The sequence below is a fragment of the Homalodisca vitripennis genome, chromosome 1 (genome assembly GCF_021130785.1).
Source record: "Homalodisca vitripennis isolate AUS2020 chromosome 1, UT_GWSS_2.1, whole genome shotgun sequence".
Classification (NCBI taxonomy): domain Eukaryota; kingdom Metazoa; phylum Arthropoda; class Insecta; order Hemiptera; family Cicadellidae; genus Homalodisca; species Homalodisca vitripennis.
In genome coordinates, this window is record NC_060207.1 from 147,060,692 (window position 1) to 147,079,297 (window position 18,606).

The 18,606-nt window shown below is 29.2% G+C and overlaps 1 protein-coding gene across 1 annotated transcript; it reads left to right on the top strand.

Annotated features, from left to right (window-relative positions):
• The first annotated feature begins 8 nt into the window (after positions 1–8).
• LOC124373507 (ferritin heavy chain) lies at positions 9–16,820 on the top strand. Its single transcript, XM_046831869.1, has 6 exons — positions 9–150; positions 8,275–8,370; positions 9,465–9,577; positions 11,065–11,220; positions 13,646–13,783; positions 16,336–16,820. The coding sequence occupies exons 2-6, from the start codon at positions 8,280–8,282 to the stop codon at positions 16,495–16,497; spliced, it is 660 nt and encodes a 219-aa protein (XP_046687825.1). The 5' UTR covers positions 9–150; positions 8,275–8,279; the 3' UTR covers positions 16,498–16,820.
• Positions 16,821–18,606: the final 1,786 nt, after the last annotated feature.

Consider the following 18,606-nt stretch of genomic DNA (forward strand, 5'->3'; position numbering starts at 1 on the left):
AATTTGCTGCGCAATTGTCATTTGCGCATGCTCGGAAGTCGTCTGTGATGTGATCAAGGCAATTTTTCTAGAACTAAATCAGAAGAAAAGGAGTGCAAGGGAAGACTACACTCAATAAGTTATTGTATTTAGCTTCGCTGTAACTGAGAAGTAAGTGCTTAATAGTTATATAGAGTTAACTTAGTAACTTGTGTTTTATTTTGGCAAGATTCGTTTGAATTAAGTTGTAATAGGTAGTATATTCTTTGGATTCAGCATTTGTATACAAACTCTTTATCCTCTAAAATTGCATATAAAACGTTTTCTATTGTTTCTTCATATTAAAATATACAAGAAGGGATAATATTATAACCAATACGTGTATTCGCTATTAAAATAAACATTGTCCCAGAAAGAGGTTCCAGGCTATAAATGACCTAAGCTTTGTTTGGTTGGATTATGACCTTTGGTTTTAATTTCTTATTAAATAAAACTGTGTTTCAATAATTTAATTTAATCGTCCATAAAATTAGTTAGTTAAACTTCCAGTAGCCCTAACTTATAGAGTATCTTTTACCATGAGACTTATGGAATGGTATAAAGTAACCTAAATAATTCTTATATGCCTAGATATGTCAGTAATTTTCTCGTTGAATATTAAGTTTTGGGACACCCACTAAAACCTTCTAAAACCACCTTTAAAATATTCCTGAGCGTAAACTGTCATTATTACTATGTGAAATTGTGTGAGGAAAGTTAACTGTAAAACTGACAGTTTATTTTTCTCAAAATCGATGTATATACTATGTACTGTTTAAACTTTCTATTAGGTATAATTTGAAACATGTCATTTTAGTTTAGTATTTTATATAAGTTAATATCGATTGATAGTTCTGTAATTCGATATACAAAGGTATGTCCATGTAAAACAGGACAAAAATATTTAAAAAATATTTTTATGAAATAACCTAGGTTTGAATGTTTTCAGATAAAGATTATTCTGAGCAATGTTGGCAGCATTGGCTTTTTAGAGGAAAAATTTTTATTTTTGTTGGTATTTTGTGTTTAGTTAACACCGGTTAGCAGAGTTCATTGATGGCTGTTTGTTAAGTCCTCACATCTCAATTTTATAACTGATTATACATTAATCTAGAAGGTGGCCAGTACCAAGAAGCCATCTTCAGAACAAAAGCTAACTAAAAATATGCTTTTTTTTACATTTAGGTTAAGAATTGTTCTTTCTATTAGGTTATGTTTTAAACCTTACTTCATGTAACGTGAGTTACCAAAATTACAGATTTTTCAAGTTTACTTATGTAATACACAACCCAATAACAATAATAAAACAGATTCTATTTAAGAAAACTATTACAAGTATGGTACTATTTTTTTTAATTTTTAAATTTGTTTCATTTGCAGGAATTTCATATAAGTTTTTCTGTAACGTGAGTTACTGTAAAAAGATATTTATTCATAGCACTTTAAAACAATGTTTATATAATGGAGTTAATACTAATACAAAACAAGCTCTCAACATAGTTAACCTCAAAACAATTAAATAATTATGGTAATATTTATATTTGTATTGTTCAGAATATAATGCCTGTTTTAATTGTTTCAAACATACTTCTAAATATAAGTGTAACATGAGTTTACCGAAATTTGTTCCAATATTTTGGGTTTGATCTTATAATTTTTAATAAATATAAAACTTTGCATTGAACTTAGATAACCTTACTTTATAAGCTTATATAAATCTTTTTATTCAGGAAATTATTATTTGATTTATTAGACCCACTTCAAGTACACACACCAAAAATGTTGTAACGTGAGTTACCACTTCAACCTAGAAGTGAGTTCTCAAGGTAACCTTTGTCTTTTATTTTGGTTATTTAAGTATTCCCAAAATGTACAGGTCTGGGTAGTTTAGTAGGAGGTAAGATTAATATTAAGCCTAAAAAAATTAATCTGTAATATTTTAAGATTAAGAAATAATCTTCAAACTTTTCTACTAAGCAAGAAAATATATGAAGTGCCTGTTAGTGACCCAATTATTCCTTCGACAAGTAATGGTACAGTAAAGAAATTTATATATAATCTGGCGTACAGTGATGACTGACCTTTCTGATGAAGAATCATCCGTTCCCGAGTGTTTCTAGTGAACTAACTAGAAAAGAAAGCATTAAAAGTGGAACTTTTGTCCTTGTGCAATTTTCAAGTGAAAAAGACTCTTTGGTTACATTTAATTAGGCTATGTTGCTATTTGCCAAAGTGGTAAATGACAAGTTTGGAGACATTGAAGTAATGTGTTTAAAAAGTGATAAAAACTGTTATACATTCAAACCGATCGAAAATGATGTTACTTTCGTCAAACTTGGACAAATTTTGAGTGTTCTGCATCTTCCAGAAATTAAAATGAAAGGTGGAAGATATTATTATTATTTTTAAAAACAAAATAAATATCAGAGAAAAGTAAAATGTTAGCTACACAGACTGTCTAACCGTTTTAAGCGTTAGTGGATATTCATTATATATACAAGCCATGTAAAAATGTAGTCTATAATTACCATAAAGTTATTTGATCTTATCTTTTTATTCTTTCATAGTTGCGTTATAAGAAAAATACAAACTGGAAGTTATAGAACAGGCCTAAAGCAAAAAATAAGTTGTTTTTAGAAATAATAAAACTTGTTTTTACACTGGTAAAAAAGTTGTACCTATTTTTACAATTAAAAACAAATATTTAATTATGCCAAACTAAAATAATTAAGTGTAATGATACTAAAGTAGTTATTAAACACAATTCAATATATAAAATTACATAACAAAATTTATTTCTACAAATAAAAAATGTCCTTAGGAAAGAGACACAATGTAACATGAGTTACTGTAACGTGAGTTACTGTCAATTAGGTCAATAGTATATTATTAAAATTATGTTTTTCAGTTTCTTATTTGTTGTAGTTGTCACAGTTAAACTACAAACTCTTGAGCCAATCTTAAGTATTTAGATTAAGAAAATTAAACATTTAGGACAAAAGATGTTTCATGTTAAAGTTTGCTTTCAAATTATGACGTCCTTTTTGTGTAACATGAGTTACCGAAACTAGAGAATTATTATTACCTTAATTATTAGTCTCAGGAAGTTGAAATCTGGCCAATGTGTATTATAATTCTTGCTTAATACTGCAAGATATTTTTTGCTTAATATTATGCTTTAAAAATTAAAATGTTTCAACAAATAACTTAGGACCCATGTTGAAATGTAACGTGAGTTACCATGGACATGCCCATAGTATCGATTATTGTAATAAGCGATATACAAAACCGAGTTCACTTATCGTACTCTGTCCGCCATTTGAAACATTAAAAATACATTTTGACAAAAAAAAGTGCATGATCATTGCCATGGTTTTTGTAGGGCATTACTCAATATGCAAATGATTTTACTTTGTTTTAATTAACTTAAATTTAACCCTTTGAGTGCCGCAGCGTCTACATAGTAGATGTTGTGAAATGTGCATAAATTGCCGGCATCTACCCAGTAGACGATTTTTATTTAATTAATATCACATATAATTCATTTTTGTTTTGACAAATAACTTATTTCACGGCAATCTACAAGTTTCGAACTATCAATTGTGATTGATTTTTATTGTTCACCGCCCCCTTGTAGTTATTTGTCATCAGAAAAAAACAGATGACGCAATAGTTGGTCAGCTGCTACTTGTTGCCATTAACTACACAGTTTCGTTCGTTGTGTGTTTACATTGTGCTAGTTTCGTGTGTTTATGCTGAAAACTGTTGTTATTACTATTCTGCAATTGTGTTCAGTAAAACTTACAATGCATTTATAAACTTCTTTTTCCGTGTTTTAGTGACGTATATTTTATTGTTGGATTGGTGATGAAGTAAAACGCAAGTTCCAATCAAACTATTGATTTTAGGTGAAGTAAGGTTATATTGTAGGCCTGTGTATATTTTTATATACTTTTTATATAATTAGTATTTTACAGTCGTCTTACTTCATTGAGCGAAATAGGGTAGTTATAATATTGTTTCTAAACTTTTGACAAACTTGAACAAAAATTGCTTTTTGTTGTATTTTGTATATATTGCAGTATCTGGTTAAATATTACTGTAACACACCATATTATGCATGATTTTTGTTCAGTTTTTCATGCTCTTTCATATGGTATAGCTAAAAAAAAATTAAAAAAAATATTGTAGCCTATAAATAAAATTTTAGTTCAAACTTGAAATTTATTTTTTTCATTTTTTAGTTTTTTGTTATAACCTATATTCTTTTTGTGTAAATAAAAATAAAATTATAATATTATATGGAAAAAATACCTTGTTTTATAACACACAAACCAAAAAAAAATTATTCAAATCGGTTGAATAGTTTTTTTAATATAGTTTTTTCCCCACACGCTTGCAAAACAGAAGGAAATGCTCCGGCAATTTATGCGTATGACTTGGGAAAATATGCTGTGGCACTCGAAAGGGTTAAACAATAATGTTTTCCTAAAAAATAATAACAGCTAGCCATCATTAATTATGAATATGGATAGGGTACGATAAGCGGACCCGGTTTTTTATATCGAAATTGGCAAACGATATTACTTAAAATCATAACAATTGATATAATCCATACTAATTAATTATTTTGAACAATTAACTTTTAAATAATCTATATCCAACAGCTGTAAACACTTTCAAGTAATACACACTTTTATGGATTGATAATGTGAATCTCAAGCTCGATTTGAAATTTATTTTCAGAAGACCTACCTTAAAAAACAGCATTTATTTGTATCTAAATTACACAGATTTCAGTATTTTTATATATATTACGTATCTAAAGGCACCTTGACGGCAGGAACCAATAGGAGGTTGATTCACAGAGACACAAAGATCATGTGATGCCCAACACAGATGTAGAACAAGGAAATATTGTTCTGGACAAGAAAGAATTTCTATTTTTAATATTCTGGAATTGCATTGTCATTTTCAATCCTGGAAACCATATAACTTATTGCAGAAGGATGATAACAATGGGTTAATAACGCAAAGCTTGTATTTTGCCATCCAGCCATTAATTTCAAATTTAGTCTATCTTTTTTAGTAATTGTTTAATTTATTTATATAGTAAAATTAATATAATCAGTGAAATATTTCCATATCAAAATTTACACACCAGTACGAAAAAACTTTTAAAAATTCAAACATTCTTAAGAAACTTCTAAACCTGTTACTATTGACACCACTTTAGGCCTATGTACATATGAGTCTACATTTTAGCAGGATACCAGGTAATGATTATTAAATTATTTATTATTTTGCAGTCCACACAATTCTCTAATTCTTGATATTATTTGGAAAAATTTAGTGTAAAAATTATAATTTTTGCTAGTTTTTAACAATGATTGTACCGGTAATAACAAATTTTGCCTTTTGTGTCACAAATAGGGGTTTTACAATATATTTTTTATTTTTAATCAAGAGAACCTGGACACCATTAGGCTATATATTTTGTGACACTAAACTTAGGTAACACTAAGAATAAACAGGTTATCTCAGATTCTAATATTTATTATACTATCACACTTCACCAGGTACATCCCACCACTTTTAAAATTGAAGAAATGGCAAAATTTATAGTTAAACATATTTGTTAATTATTGATGCAAAAGTTTTTATACCATTACTATCTCCACATTCACTGAAAAAATATGCATGTAAGTATATAAATGTATTATTTATAACATTTTTAAAGTATGGTACTAAACAACAAAAAATTACTGCCATTTCCTGGGTTACAAAATTGTGGAATTTGCTTGAAATTGGTTTTGTTTTTAGCACAATTTAAGAAAAAGTATTGCTAACATAATAAATATAATGTTGAAGAATAAAGAAACAAAAATTAAAAATATTTTTGAAGTGACTACTTCTTTTGGCGGGCTATGGATGTATGTTTTGCATGGGGAAAAACATTAGATTCGTATTACAGAACGTCATGCATCATGTATGTTCACTCTGTAGCCACTAATTGTGTGATAATTGTAATACATAAAATGTACAAAAATATTACAAATATATATATAAAATTAACAGAATATTTTTATGTTATAGAATTTTGTCTCGTATTATTTTAAAATATAAAAAATAACAATTTAATAATTAGGAAACACATTTTTAAGATATACTTATTCACAGCCCATAAGTAGTCACTTCTGTCGGTTAGTCCTGCGACTGCCATTCCATTTTTATTAATTTAATTTCGCATTATTAACCAATTGCTATCATCTTCCTGAAAAAAACAATATAAGGTTTCAAAGGGTGACAATGACAAATAACAAAGTTATAGAACATTAAAAATGAGACTACTTTTCTTAGCAGAGTATTATTTCCTTGTTTGACATTTGTGCTGGATGTCACGTGGTCTTGTTTTGATTGTGAGTCAACCCCTATTGGTTTATTGCTGACATCAGCCATTTTAAATCTTTGGATACATAAAATAACAATAATGCTGAAATCAGGAGAATCGGGGACTATTAACAAAAAATGTAGGCTATAAGGTATAAGGATGAAAATTACAAATGACAATAGCTGATGAACATTAAGAGTGGTACTAATTTTCTTGTAAGATATTAGGAAGTTCTGTTTTTGGTAAATGTACAATATTTGTTTGCTTTGTCAAGTAGTGTTTTTCAGCTAGCAATAATAGTAATCATGATCAGACCCTCTAGAATTTGATCTTTTAGTATTAGGTAGATCTACAGAGATGTATTTTGTCCTTTACCATCAGCGCGGGCAGCACCAAAATGATGCTTCAGCTTAAGCTGGCATGGCCAGAGGTACACTGTCAATCTGATATGAACTTGTATTCTCAGAATGTCTAAATTAATAATAATGTACATTTCCTCTCAGAGCCAATTCCTCAACATCAAATGTCCCAATTTCTGTGTTAATAGTCAAATTTTCCTTACTACTGCCATCTTAGTAGTAAAGAACGAATAACCTATCTGCAACACTGTTAAAACTATGTAACAATCTATTGTCATTAAAATTGTAGTTGCAAAAAATTAAAAAATTTAGTTCCAAGAAGTCTGTAAGATAGCTGCACAAGTTGGAAGGTATTGTTTTGAAAATCTACTAAATCACTGGTAATGAATGGATCAAGAAAACATTATTTGTATATTACATTGTGATAATATTCTGGGACATAAAAACATTCAATGAATGAGGATAAGAGTGCTTTCAATAAATATTTTCCTTAGCAGTACCAAAAATAGCTGTATGATGGCAACACAAAACAGAGAGCAATAAAAAAAGCGGTTGGAGGTGATTGGACTTTGGCACCGACAGGCCATGCTCAATTTCCAACTGCCAAATGATCATTACATGTTGGTTTTTTTGCTAAATATATTATAATTAATTATGATCTTATGGTATTGTAGAAGGTTAAGTATTGATAACCACTCTCTATTACTTATAATAGTATGTTTATTTTAAATGCATGTCGAAGGGGCAGAAATTCTCTCTTTTTGTGAAATGTATCCATTAACTTTATTTATAATCAAGATAAAGCTAAACTCCTTATTACTCATCTGTGCAGACGGATGCTTATTTTTAGCATTTTTGGTTTAGCATCTGTTAACTGAAGTCGTTTTACACCTTTATTACCGAGGCCAAATATTTCATGAATGTTTTTTTTATAAACGATATTTCGACTCAGTGTGAACTGGAAAACATCTATATATTAGTCATTACACCTGCTATGTAAGCCTAAGAATTAAGATTATCACAAAATCTCCATAAATAGCCTATTCCATACTCAGGTTTTAAATATGGAGTATTTAATTGATTATGAGGTTGTAAGTGCAGGTTGTTGCAGGTATAAACATAAAATGAATAAATACAAAAAATTGTTTCTAAACCTCAAGTTTTGGATTTTATGATACATAGTTAATTGTATGATTGTATTCTTCTGTACTGCTAGGAAATTAGATGATATTTTCTCAAAAGCTTTCAATATTGAAAATATTTGTAAACTATAAAATTAAGTGTACTTAGAAAGAGCAACTTTTTTAAAAACGTCATAAAAGTAGTGTGACTAATTAAATTGTATGAAGCATTTCTGTTTATAGAAAGAGGCAAAGCCAGAACCAGTCAAATGCCACAAATCCTTTTATAGAATCAAATTTAATTATTGAAGGAAATATTCTTTGCATTAGGTGTCCATCTTGATACTGACAACAAAATATTGATGATGTTACTTATCTTTTTTAGGCATAATGATACGATTGGTCGTGTTTAGCATCTTTGTGCTAGCAGTCAATGGAGATTACTGCTACAATGATGTGGTTCAATCATGTGGAGCTATTGGTAAGTAATGTTTGTCAATATCCAGTATATCCAGTATTTGTATTGTTTTAGCCATGAAATGGACAATCACTTATTTGGCTAGGCAATTTTTTTTTCCTGCAAGCTGAGTTGCAGAAATTCCTAAAAACATAGTTTTTGTGCTAATTTCTTCATGTTCCATATTATTTCTTATTGGGTATAAGTTTGTTAACTAGAGGGAGCTTAACTAAAAAATAAGAACTGTGTTTTTCCGCAGTTATTGATTAATAAAATAATAAGAATAGGAGTATGTGAATATCTACATTAAACAGGAACTCAAAAAACTCCTTGTTCAAAACACTGGCTAGTATTAATGGCTATATACTGACTAAACAAATTATTAGTAAATGAATTAAATAAAGTAAAATTTTTCCTTCATACTAATTATTATAAATTTACAATATTTACTATTGTTTTATAATTTTTGACTTCTTATAGAATAAATTTAACCCATAATAAAGAATAAAAAGTGTATAGTGGAAATTCTCTCTTTTTTAGTCAGTTCCAAAATCTGATCACCACACAATGTGTTTTAGTATGCACCCTAGCTCATTGGAAACGGGCAATCCTAGTTTCCTTCATCTACCACAAGGCACCATATCCAGATTCATCTATATTATATTATACAATTTTTCTGCTGTAAAATTTTAAATTCTGTTTTTGATTTTTAGACATTTCTCTCAATATGGTCAATTATTTCCAATAAGATTATTCATTGCCATTGAATATAGTCTCATTTATATAAGAAGACTGCCGTAAATGATCTGTATAACATAAGCAAGTTTACGATACACTAAATAAATATGAATAATTATGGAATGTGAACAAATCATGTCAACAACAGTTAATGGAAACTGTAAAGAATGTAAATAATAATTAATAATATTAGTTTAGTTATCATAGTTGATACGTAGTTGTTATATTAATTGTGAAATGCCATCAGCCAACCAAAAACGTGCTAGTGCTCCTGTTAATGTAGTATTTATCTAGTGATCACAGCCCATTAGTCTTGACCTGGTCTCACTGTGTGACATTGTAAGGGTCGTAGTGAACCCAACATTTCTTTTTAACTTCAGGTGGCTCAATAAGCAACTGTAACTCAAACTACTCAGGAGTGGACACTGTTCAGCCTGATCTTCAGCACTACGCGGCGACTCACATAGACCAGAACTTCCAGTTCTTGTTAATGGTAAGAGGGTCTATTTTTCTTGAGAAGTGTTCTCTTTTATATTTGTTAAATCTTATCTGATTCTGAGTTTTTATTACTTAAAATAGAAAATTGTCATAATTATCCTGAATTAGTTATTGTTTACATGCATTCAACCAGACCATAGATCGTCAGACTGACAGATTGACAATCTGAATGAGAATTATCATTAAATGTATCCAGTATTTTAACCAGTAATTAGTATTTTAGTAGACCAGTAGAGTCTTCAGTTTGGGACAGGATTCATGAATTATGCTCACCACAATCTACATCCCGAAGAGTTTCTTAATTTCATTTTGGTTACAATTGAGCCATTGCCTCATAAAGTAATTTTTAGTGTCAGAATTTTGCTGTAAATACTGACAGGCATTCCTATTCACTACCAAGTGAAGAACATCTTCTGTTAGAAATAATTTGAAGACACTGTGTGGATCTGACAAATCCAAAGTATAGTTTATTTCTTAATTATTTGTAGAGGACAATTGTCTCACCATACATGTGCAATCATACCACTTGTCCTCATCATTTGATGCTACCAATTGACACTAGGTTTTGTTGACTAATTTGTTGAACTTCAAGTAAATTAAGCCATTATTTGCAGGATCTGCAGCACTTAATCTACAGTTTCATTGTTATTGAACTGCATCATTTGTTTCTTTAGTGTTAAATATGATTTCATCCATCAACAACTCGTGACTTCATTTACTTGATTCGGATCCAGTATAATGTCAGTGTCAGATCTATCATGGCGCTGATACTCACTTCAAGAATAAGACAAGTCTGATAGTTCGACATCACTTAACGTGAGAAGAGTTTTAAATCTCAGTATTCATTGTTCAAAGTGTTATATACTAAATTAACTTTAAACAATGTATATTGTATTTATATATAAAATAAGAGAATCTTAATATTTATGGCATTGATAGACTCAGAAACTGTTTGAACGATCATTATGAAAATTTGTATGTATTTTTCCCTGGAGAAGGTTTATATGATATTATTAACCAGCGAAGATTGTTTTTATAACCTCTCACATTGGGTTTATAGAACAGTTTTTTTCAGTTACTAGTTGGACTTCATTAATTGATCTTTTGTTAATAAAGAAATAATAGATCTAGCTAAAATTATGCACTTGTTAAAATGTAGTACATCTACAGTTTGTTGTAAATTTAAATAGAGGTGAATGGAGGTACTGAATATTAATTTTATAAAAGGTGTATTGAATAACTCTATGGATAACATCCAATTCTTTCCAGGAAGCTAGTAAAGTGCCTGATAGTTGAGACACATTAGTCTGTTATTACTCAGAACTTTTAAAATTGTTTATTTATTTTCATATTTTGTCAAGTCACAACTTCTTGTTTTAGTTTTATATTTTTTCTCTACACTATCTGGCAAAAGGTTTTAGTATTGAAAGATTGTATCAAATTGTGAAAGAAGTGTATTAATTTGTAATTCTTATATTACAGTCAGCATACTTCAATAACTATGAAGCGAACAGAGAAGGTTTCAGCAAGCTGTATCGTCAACTGGCTGATGATGCTTGGGAAGATAGTATTGATTTGATCAAGTACATGGCCAAGAGAGGTTTCAACATGAACTACAACATTGTGCCCAGGAAGAAGGTAAGTAAAGATGTCAAATGTAATTTGTAACAATACCACCTTTCTCAGTTGTACAACCACAATATGGTTTAAGAACATTTAACATTTCTTTTTACTATATTTGTATCTATACGAGTTCTTGTAATGATTGCTTACCTTCCAGGCTTATCCCATCACACAACTGTTCACTTTTTATGTCCTTATTAAAAATATGTAATGCACATCATATATACTTATTCAAAGAAGACACATGAAGGAATAAGTTAGTTTACGTCATATATAGCTTTCAGATAGCAGTCTTATCAGCAATGCCAATAAAATGTTTGTATTTTGATAAGAAAAGTATTCAACCATTGTTCTGAGATATTATAAGTTTCTAAAATCTTGTTGAAATAATATCAACTGAGGCGCATTTTTACCAAAATCAGCAGTTACTGAAACATATTTTTGAGGAGAATTCTTTTTATTTTTATGAAAACCCTGAAAACTAAGATACTTTCAAAAATGTTTTATATTATTTTTGGGTATTTATTCACATATACATCATAAAACTAAATATTAAAATATTTAAATGTAGAAAGTAATATGTATAAGATCTAATAAATTTCTTATGGCAAAGAAAAACTAATAGATTTAAAAAAAAAAAACTTACATCATTAACATACACATTGAAAAATAAAAAAAGTAATGGCTACAGGTCAAACTTAAGTATAAAATTTAGCATTTTCTTCTACAATAGATCAGTAAAAGGTTTTAGTATTATTTACAAACATTGTCTTCATTACTGTAATCAGGTTCTTTATTGTTGTCATCATTGCTGTTTGTAGTGTTACCAAACGCTTCATTATAGAACTCAGCTTGTAGGCTACTAGTATAAAAAACTGTATTCATATTTTTACACTTACATGATTCATGAGGACATTAAGAACATCACTCAATAGGCTATTAATCTTCTTTACGCCTGATTCAGATGTAAACAAACTGAATAACATGGAATAAGCAGTGTGACTTGCCACAGAAGATAGAGAGAAAAATATTTTACATGAAAACACAGAAAGTTCCAGATAAGAAATAAATATAAGAAGGCTTGTATTAGTGAGTTTTGCTAAGACCTATTTTCTAAAGATAATGAGTTTTGTTTAAATTTGACTTTACCATATGATCTGCCTTGTTTTAAACTATGGAATGGGTTTTGGGTATAACCCAATTCGTAAATGTGCTTAGTATTCGCAAACACGTTTATTTGTCAAGAAATACAATGCAACAGTCAGAAAACATGTTTTAATAAACAATGTTGATAATTCTATAACAAAATAGACCCATCTCAAGTTTAAAACCGTATTTTTCTGTAATTCTGGCTAATCCGAACAATCACATAATCCGAATAGGGCTCGGTCCCAATTAGGTCGGATTAACGAGACTCTACTGTACTATTTTGACTTTTTCAAAATTATTGGTTTTTTTCCGTCAAAGACAACTGCTAACAGCTAACAATTGTTAGCTTGAATATTTTCTCTGGTTTTTTCCTAAAGTGATATTGTTACTTTGAACCTTTTTTTCTACGGATGATTTGAATGTCTACCCTGGAACTGATTATTACGTCTCTCAGACTAGGATCAGATAATTATTAGTGTATGAAAATGCAATGGCCCAAACCCATTCCTGGGTTACTGGGGTGTAAAGCTAAGACACTAACCACTCAGCTACTATAGAAAGCTAGTATTCATACAAGTAGAAATAGTCCTAAATGTTAATTAGTTTAAATACAACTATCACAATAATTATAAATAAATTTAAAATAATTTAATATACTAATAGTTGTTATGTATTAATTGAAATTGATTCAAATGCACCAAAACAAGGCACGTATTAGATATTTTATTGGTTTAATAGTCAAGTAAGAATGGCTGATTTGATTCTGATTTTGTACTGTTTTTGTGGTCTAAATTTGAGAAGAATTATTGTTCCATTATAGGAAGAATGACTGCCCATGTACAGGAAGAATTATCCTTTCCATTTTTAATTAACAATATTCGAAGTTTCGGATTTGTAGTATCTGGACATTTGGTAACATCTGCCCTGTAGTTCTGGTGACAAATAAAAAACATCCCTCAAAATGGTAATATATAAAAATTGTAGAGATTTTAATCACAAATGATTAAGATATTAAAAAATGTAATTTAAATGGTCAATCTTCCTGTAGTTAGACAATTATTTTCCTCACATTTAGATAGTAAACACCAGTGGAAAACCTATTTAAATTATTTTATTATGGTATAAAAAGACCATGCAATGGTATCCAGGTCAATATTCAGTCTTGTATGAGCTGAGCAGTCTGGCCACGGCCTTGGACATGCAGAATATTTTCTCAGCACACATCAATACATAAGAATGGGTTTATATTATGGTATGAATAATCATAGAGTAACCATGTAATGGTGTCCAGGTGAGAATCCAGTCTTACAAGATGTATGAGCTGAGCAGTCTGGCCACGGCCTTGGACATGCAGAAAGTGTTGGCTGAACAGGCTCATGAGATCCACAGTGAGGTCACTGTCCGCAAGAAGAGGTATCACGATGCTGAGGTGAGTTTATTCTGCTACACATTGCGTGGATTTTCTCATTAATAAAACAGTGTAGACTATTTTCATCCAATATACCTAAACGTATGTGTTATTAATAAAAAAAATAAATGTATTGTTTCATTATAAAGTATTGACCTAACAGCCATCTCAGTGATGCATTGTTCTTATACTAGAAACATATTGGGACAGGAAAAACATTTGTTAAGGATCGATATGCATTTAGTAAAAGAGCTAAGTTCAAATTGGTTATTCATCTGATGAAAATTTTGCGAAGGTAAGCAAATTGTTGAGTTTAAAGTTGTGCACACCATGTCTTTGTTATGACATGGGACAGCATCTGTTATACAGGGTGTCCTGTAACTGTCTGGACAAAGGTATACCACGTTATTGCTCAGATCAATACAAACATATTTCACCATATGAATATCAATATGTCTCCAATGTTTAGTTTCCCATCTGTCTTGTCTGTATTTGTTTAATATAAAAACATTATATCTTAAAAAGTAATAAATTAAATTATACCAAATTTGAGACACTGTAAACAAAAAACTCAATCTTATTTTTTAGTTATGTTGTTTAAATAAACAGTATAGTATTTTATGTGTTATTATTATCACAATATACAGTTTTATTAACCTTAGTCCATTATTATAGTCAATAACAACAGTAATTTATTGTAAAACATGTTTGTACAATATACAATGTTTGCACAATATAATAAAACTACTTAAAGGTCGTGTGATAAAATATGCGTATTTATATTTAAACAAAATTATTGTGTTGAAATAACTGTGGCTTAAACTATATTTATATGCTTTTTGAAATGAGATAAATACTAGTTTATAGAAATAATTCTCACTAAAGTAATTGGAATTTATACTATATATAGTTTATCTCAAGGGAAAATTTGTATAAAACATTACTATTATTAAATTAATTGGTTTATTTAAAATAAGAGTACCAGAGCTTATTGAAAAAAAACTCTCTGCTCACAAAACAATTAACTCTATACTCAACAAACTTTCCCATACATCAAATGTCACTTAAAAGAAAACTGACAACTGAAACTGGTTTCATATTGTTTGTTTATTTTAAATATGAAGAACAATGCTCTGTCATTGGTTACATAGTGAAATAGGGACAACCAGTCTATTGTTACAAACCGGTGAATCACACAGAACATCAGTTAATATTTGCAGATAGTCATTTAAAAGAAAACTGACAACTGAAACTGGTTTCATATTGTTTGTTTATTTTAAATATGAAGAACAATGCTCTGTCATTGGTTACATAGTGAAATAGGGACAACCAGTCTATTGTTACAAGCCGGTGACTCACACAGAACATCAGTTAATATTTGCAGATAGTCATTTAAAAGAAAACTGACAACTGAAACTGGTTTCATATTGTTTGTTTATTTTAAATATGAAGAACAATGCTCTGTCATTGGTTACATAGTGAAATAGGGACAACCAGTCTATTGTTACAAGCCGGTGACTCACACAGAACATCAGTTAATATTTGCAGATAGTCATTTAAAAGAAAACTGACAACTGAAACTGGTTTCATATTGTTTGTTTATTTTAAATATGAAGAACAATGTTTATTTTAAATATGAAGAACAATGCTCTGTCATTGGTTACATAGTGAAATAGGGACAACCAGTCTATTGTTACAAACCGGTGACTCACACAGAACATCAGTTAACATTTGCAGATAGGAAAACAAAGTCAATTCTTGCAAGTCATCCTTGTACTAAGTCTAAGCTAGATATCAGGCTCTTTTAGTATTGTCACAATAAATATGTAAAAATGGAAAAAAATATATAAATTATATGGACAAATAATAACATACGCCAAATCTTAAAATAAAATAAAAGGCATTTTAAGAAGTAATGTGCAAGAGTTTTGAGAGTCCAATTCCATATTACTAATTTAGCATGTGAAATTTGTAAAAAATGACCTTTTATTCCTCTTACATGATTAAAAGTGTGAAATCATTTATCTAGTAACTTGCCTGCAGTTTATATGGAGAATGTTATTCTGCTAATCTAAAAGAAATGTTAGAACAAACATTTTAAAAAGCAATTAAAAGTGGTTAGCGAGTTATTTGTAATATCTAACTGTGATGGTTAAACAAATCAATTACTCTCATTCCAACCAAATAGGTTGTAGGACTGTAAAGCATTGTTACACCTTGTTGGCTTTCTGTTGAAATACTCCCAATATTGATAGATGTTAGTTTTAAAATTGTCATGTTTTATATATATATATAATTTTAGAATGTTAAATATTAAACTTGTGTAGAAATTTAAATATAGCAGAACATTGTTTAGGCAGTTTAAAAATATCTATTTAAAAATATTTGTTTTAAAAGTCAGACATTTAAAACCTCTTAATATTATTTTTTGTTTATTCAGAAAACAGACCATTAATTTGTGATGGTGGATGTTTAAAAATTATTTGTGAGACTTGTAGTTTTATTTCAATAATATTCAAATACTTATATCTTATCTTACAATATATCTTATATTGTATCTTGTATTTTTTCAGACCATCAATTTCATTGAGAAAGAGTTTGTGAGCAAACACGCTGACAGAATCCGTGACCTTGCTGGCCACGCCAATGATCTTCACCAGCTGATCGCTGGCAACAAGGATCCGAGTCTCGCCATCTACTTGTTTGATGAACATCTCAAGAAAGTTCTTGCATAGGATGTTAAGTTCCTCATAAGTCATAATTAATTGTGATAACTACAGTGAAGTGTGATTTACGACTGTTAACTCCTAACATGCATCATTCACTATCAAGAGCTCATATTTTCGTAAATAATATTTAGTAGTTGTACGTTCAGACATGACATGAAAATACATTTTAAGTTTGTTACAAATTTCATGTAGATAATTTAAGATTTATCTTAGTAAGTAGCTATTGGGCACAAAGTGTACATTCACTTGATATAATATGTAGTTTTATAATGTTACACATATATCTTGATGTAAATTTTCTTTATTCAGTAATAAAACTCGTTTTTAAATTTGTTTTTTATTTTCCTGTTAATTTTGAATTTTGTATTAAGCGCAAAGAAACAAATTGTATTGTTTAAACATACAGTATGATATGGTAGAATTCTTAATCAAATACAAGATCATTTTAAAGGACAATCTTAGTTATTTGACAAGCACTTTTATAATTATTCTTTTTCAATTGATATTCTGGGACGTTATCAATTAGTTTTTATAACAGTAAGAGAGTAAGTAAGGCTTTTATTTCAAAATCGTCTTAAATCAATAAAAAATATTATTTCAAGATTTGGAACCACAACAAGTTAAAAATGTAGCCTAGAAAAGTGTTACTATAAATATACAATAACAAAACTTTTAACACTTTTTATATATTCTATTGTACAATGTACATTTCGAATTCAATGGATTCATCATCAGGTACTTCTAGGTTAAGGTAAATGAAGTAAATAAATAATGGAAACCAAATTGTCATGTTTTTAACTACCTTGGTAGCTAAATTTTTGTATTTAATTTTATACAAAATACTTTTAAGTTTATTAGTGAGAAAGTAGCAAATTTTTAAACAAAAATTTAAAAGTAAAAAAGAAAGTTTTGTGAATAATTTTATATTTTTTCCTAATAGGACATTTAAAGATCTAAAGACAAGACTAATTTCAGGTCCCTGTGTTATTACTTAATAAGACTATGAATTTTTTAGTAGAATACAACAAAAATGCTTATTTGAGCCTGTCAATTTAGGGATCACACATGTAAAAAGACACTCAATTTTGGAAAACATTTTTGTTGATCAATCAAAGGGTTAACATGTTGAGTAGTAGCTGAAAGTTGTTCCAAAAGACAGAATGATAATTTAAAAAAATAATAATTAATCAAGATGCTGCTTTGTGTAAAATAGCACTTCGCATATTCCTGTAACATAATAATAATTGCCAAAATTCTAACAAAAAAAGAAGTACAACCTTAAAGCCAAGAAATTTTATAAGGCAATAGGAATAAGAAGATAATAAATGTTGATGTTTTGTAATGTTTAAATACATTTTGAATAAATATACAACTAAAAAGTGTTCTTTATTCACTGGAGTCCATTAATGATACTTCGCTTACTCTAGTAGACCCTAGGCAGGTTGACGGTTACAGCCGTCAGCACTCCTCAACATGTTAAATTTGTGGACAGCTGGTTTATAGGTTACAAGGACAATGATGATTTGAAAAATAACAGGATATCGGGCAATTACCATCGTTATATGTTACGGAATTAGTAAACGTTTCATGGATTGGAATCCATCCAATCCAGATTCTTTCTTTTCTATAGATGATAAAAAAGTAGGACATGGTTGTGCATGCACAAATAAGTACTAATAAATTTCTTCTTCTTCAATGGAGCAGTGTCTTGCCATGCACTTAAGCCTCATTGATGAACTTGCCAAAATCCAAATTGATAACAGACAAATTGTACATAAAAAAAATTCAAGCATGATTTTCAGGGTCCAGGCCAGTGAGGGGAAGCACAAACCAAAAGACTGCACCAACATGCTGTACACACTAGAACGAGAGACTATTTTAATTTGTAAACCTTATAAAATAAAGGTTATGATAGGAATACAACCTAAGCATAAATAACCTTTTTAATGCAGCTACAATTTTTATATTTTAAGCACCACTCAGTGACTTCTTATTTTTAAAGTATTAAAAGGGAATAATAATATCATAGTAAAGTATGGTTTAAAATATCAAACATACAGAAGTTAAAATAATTATTTGGAATTGCTAACTGGAGGGGGAACTAGATTCCACAAG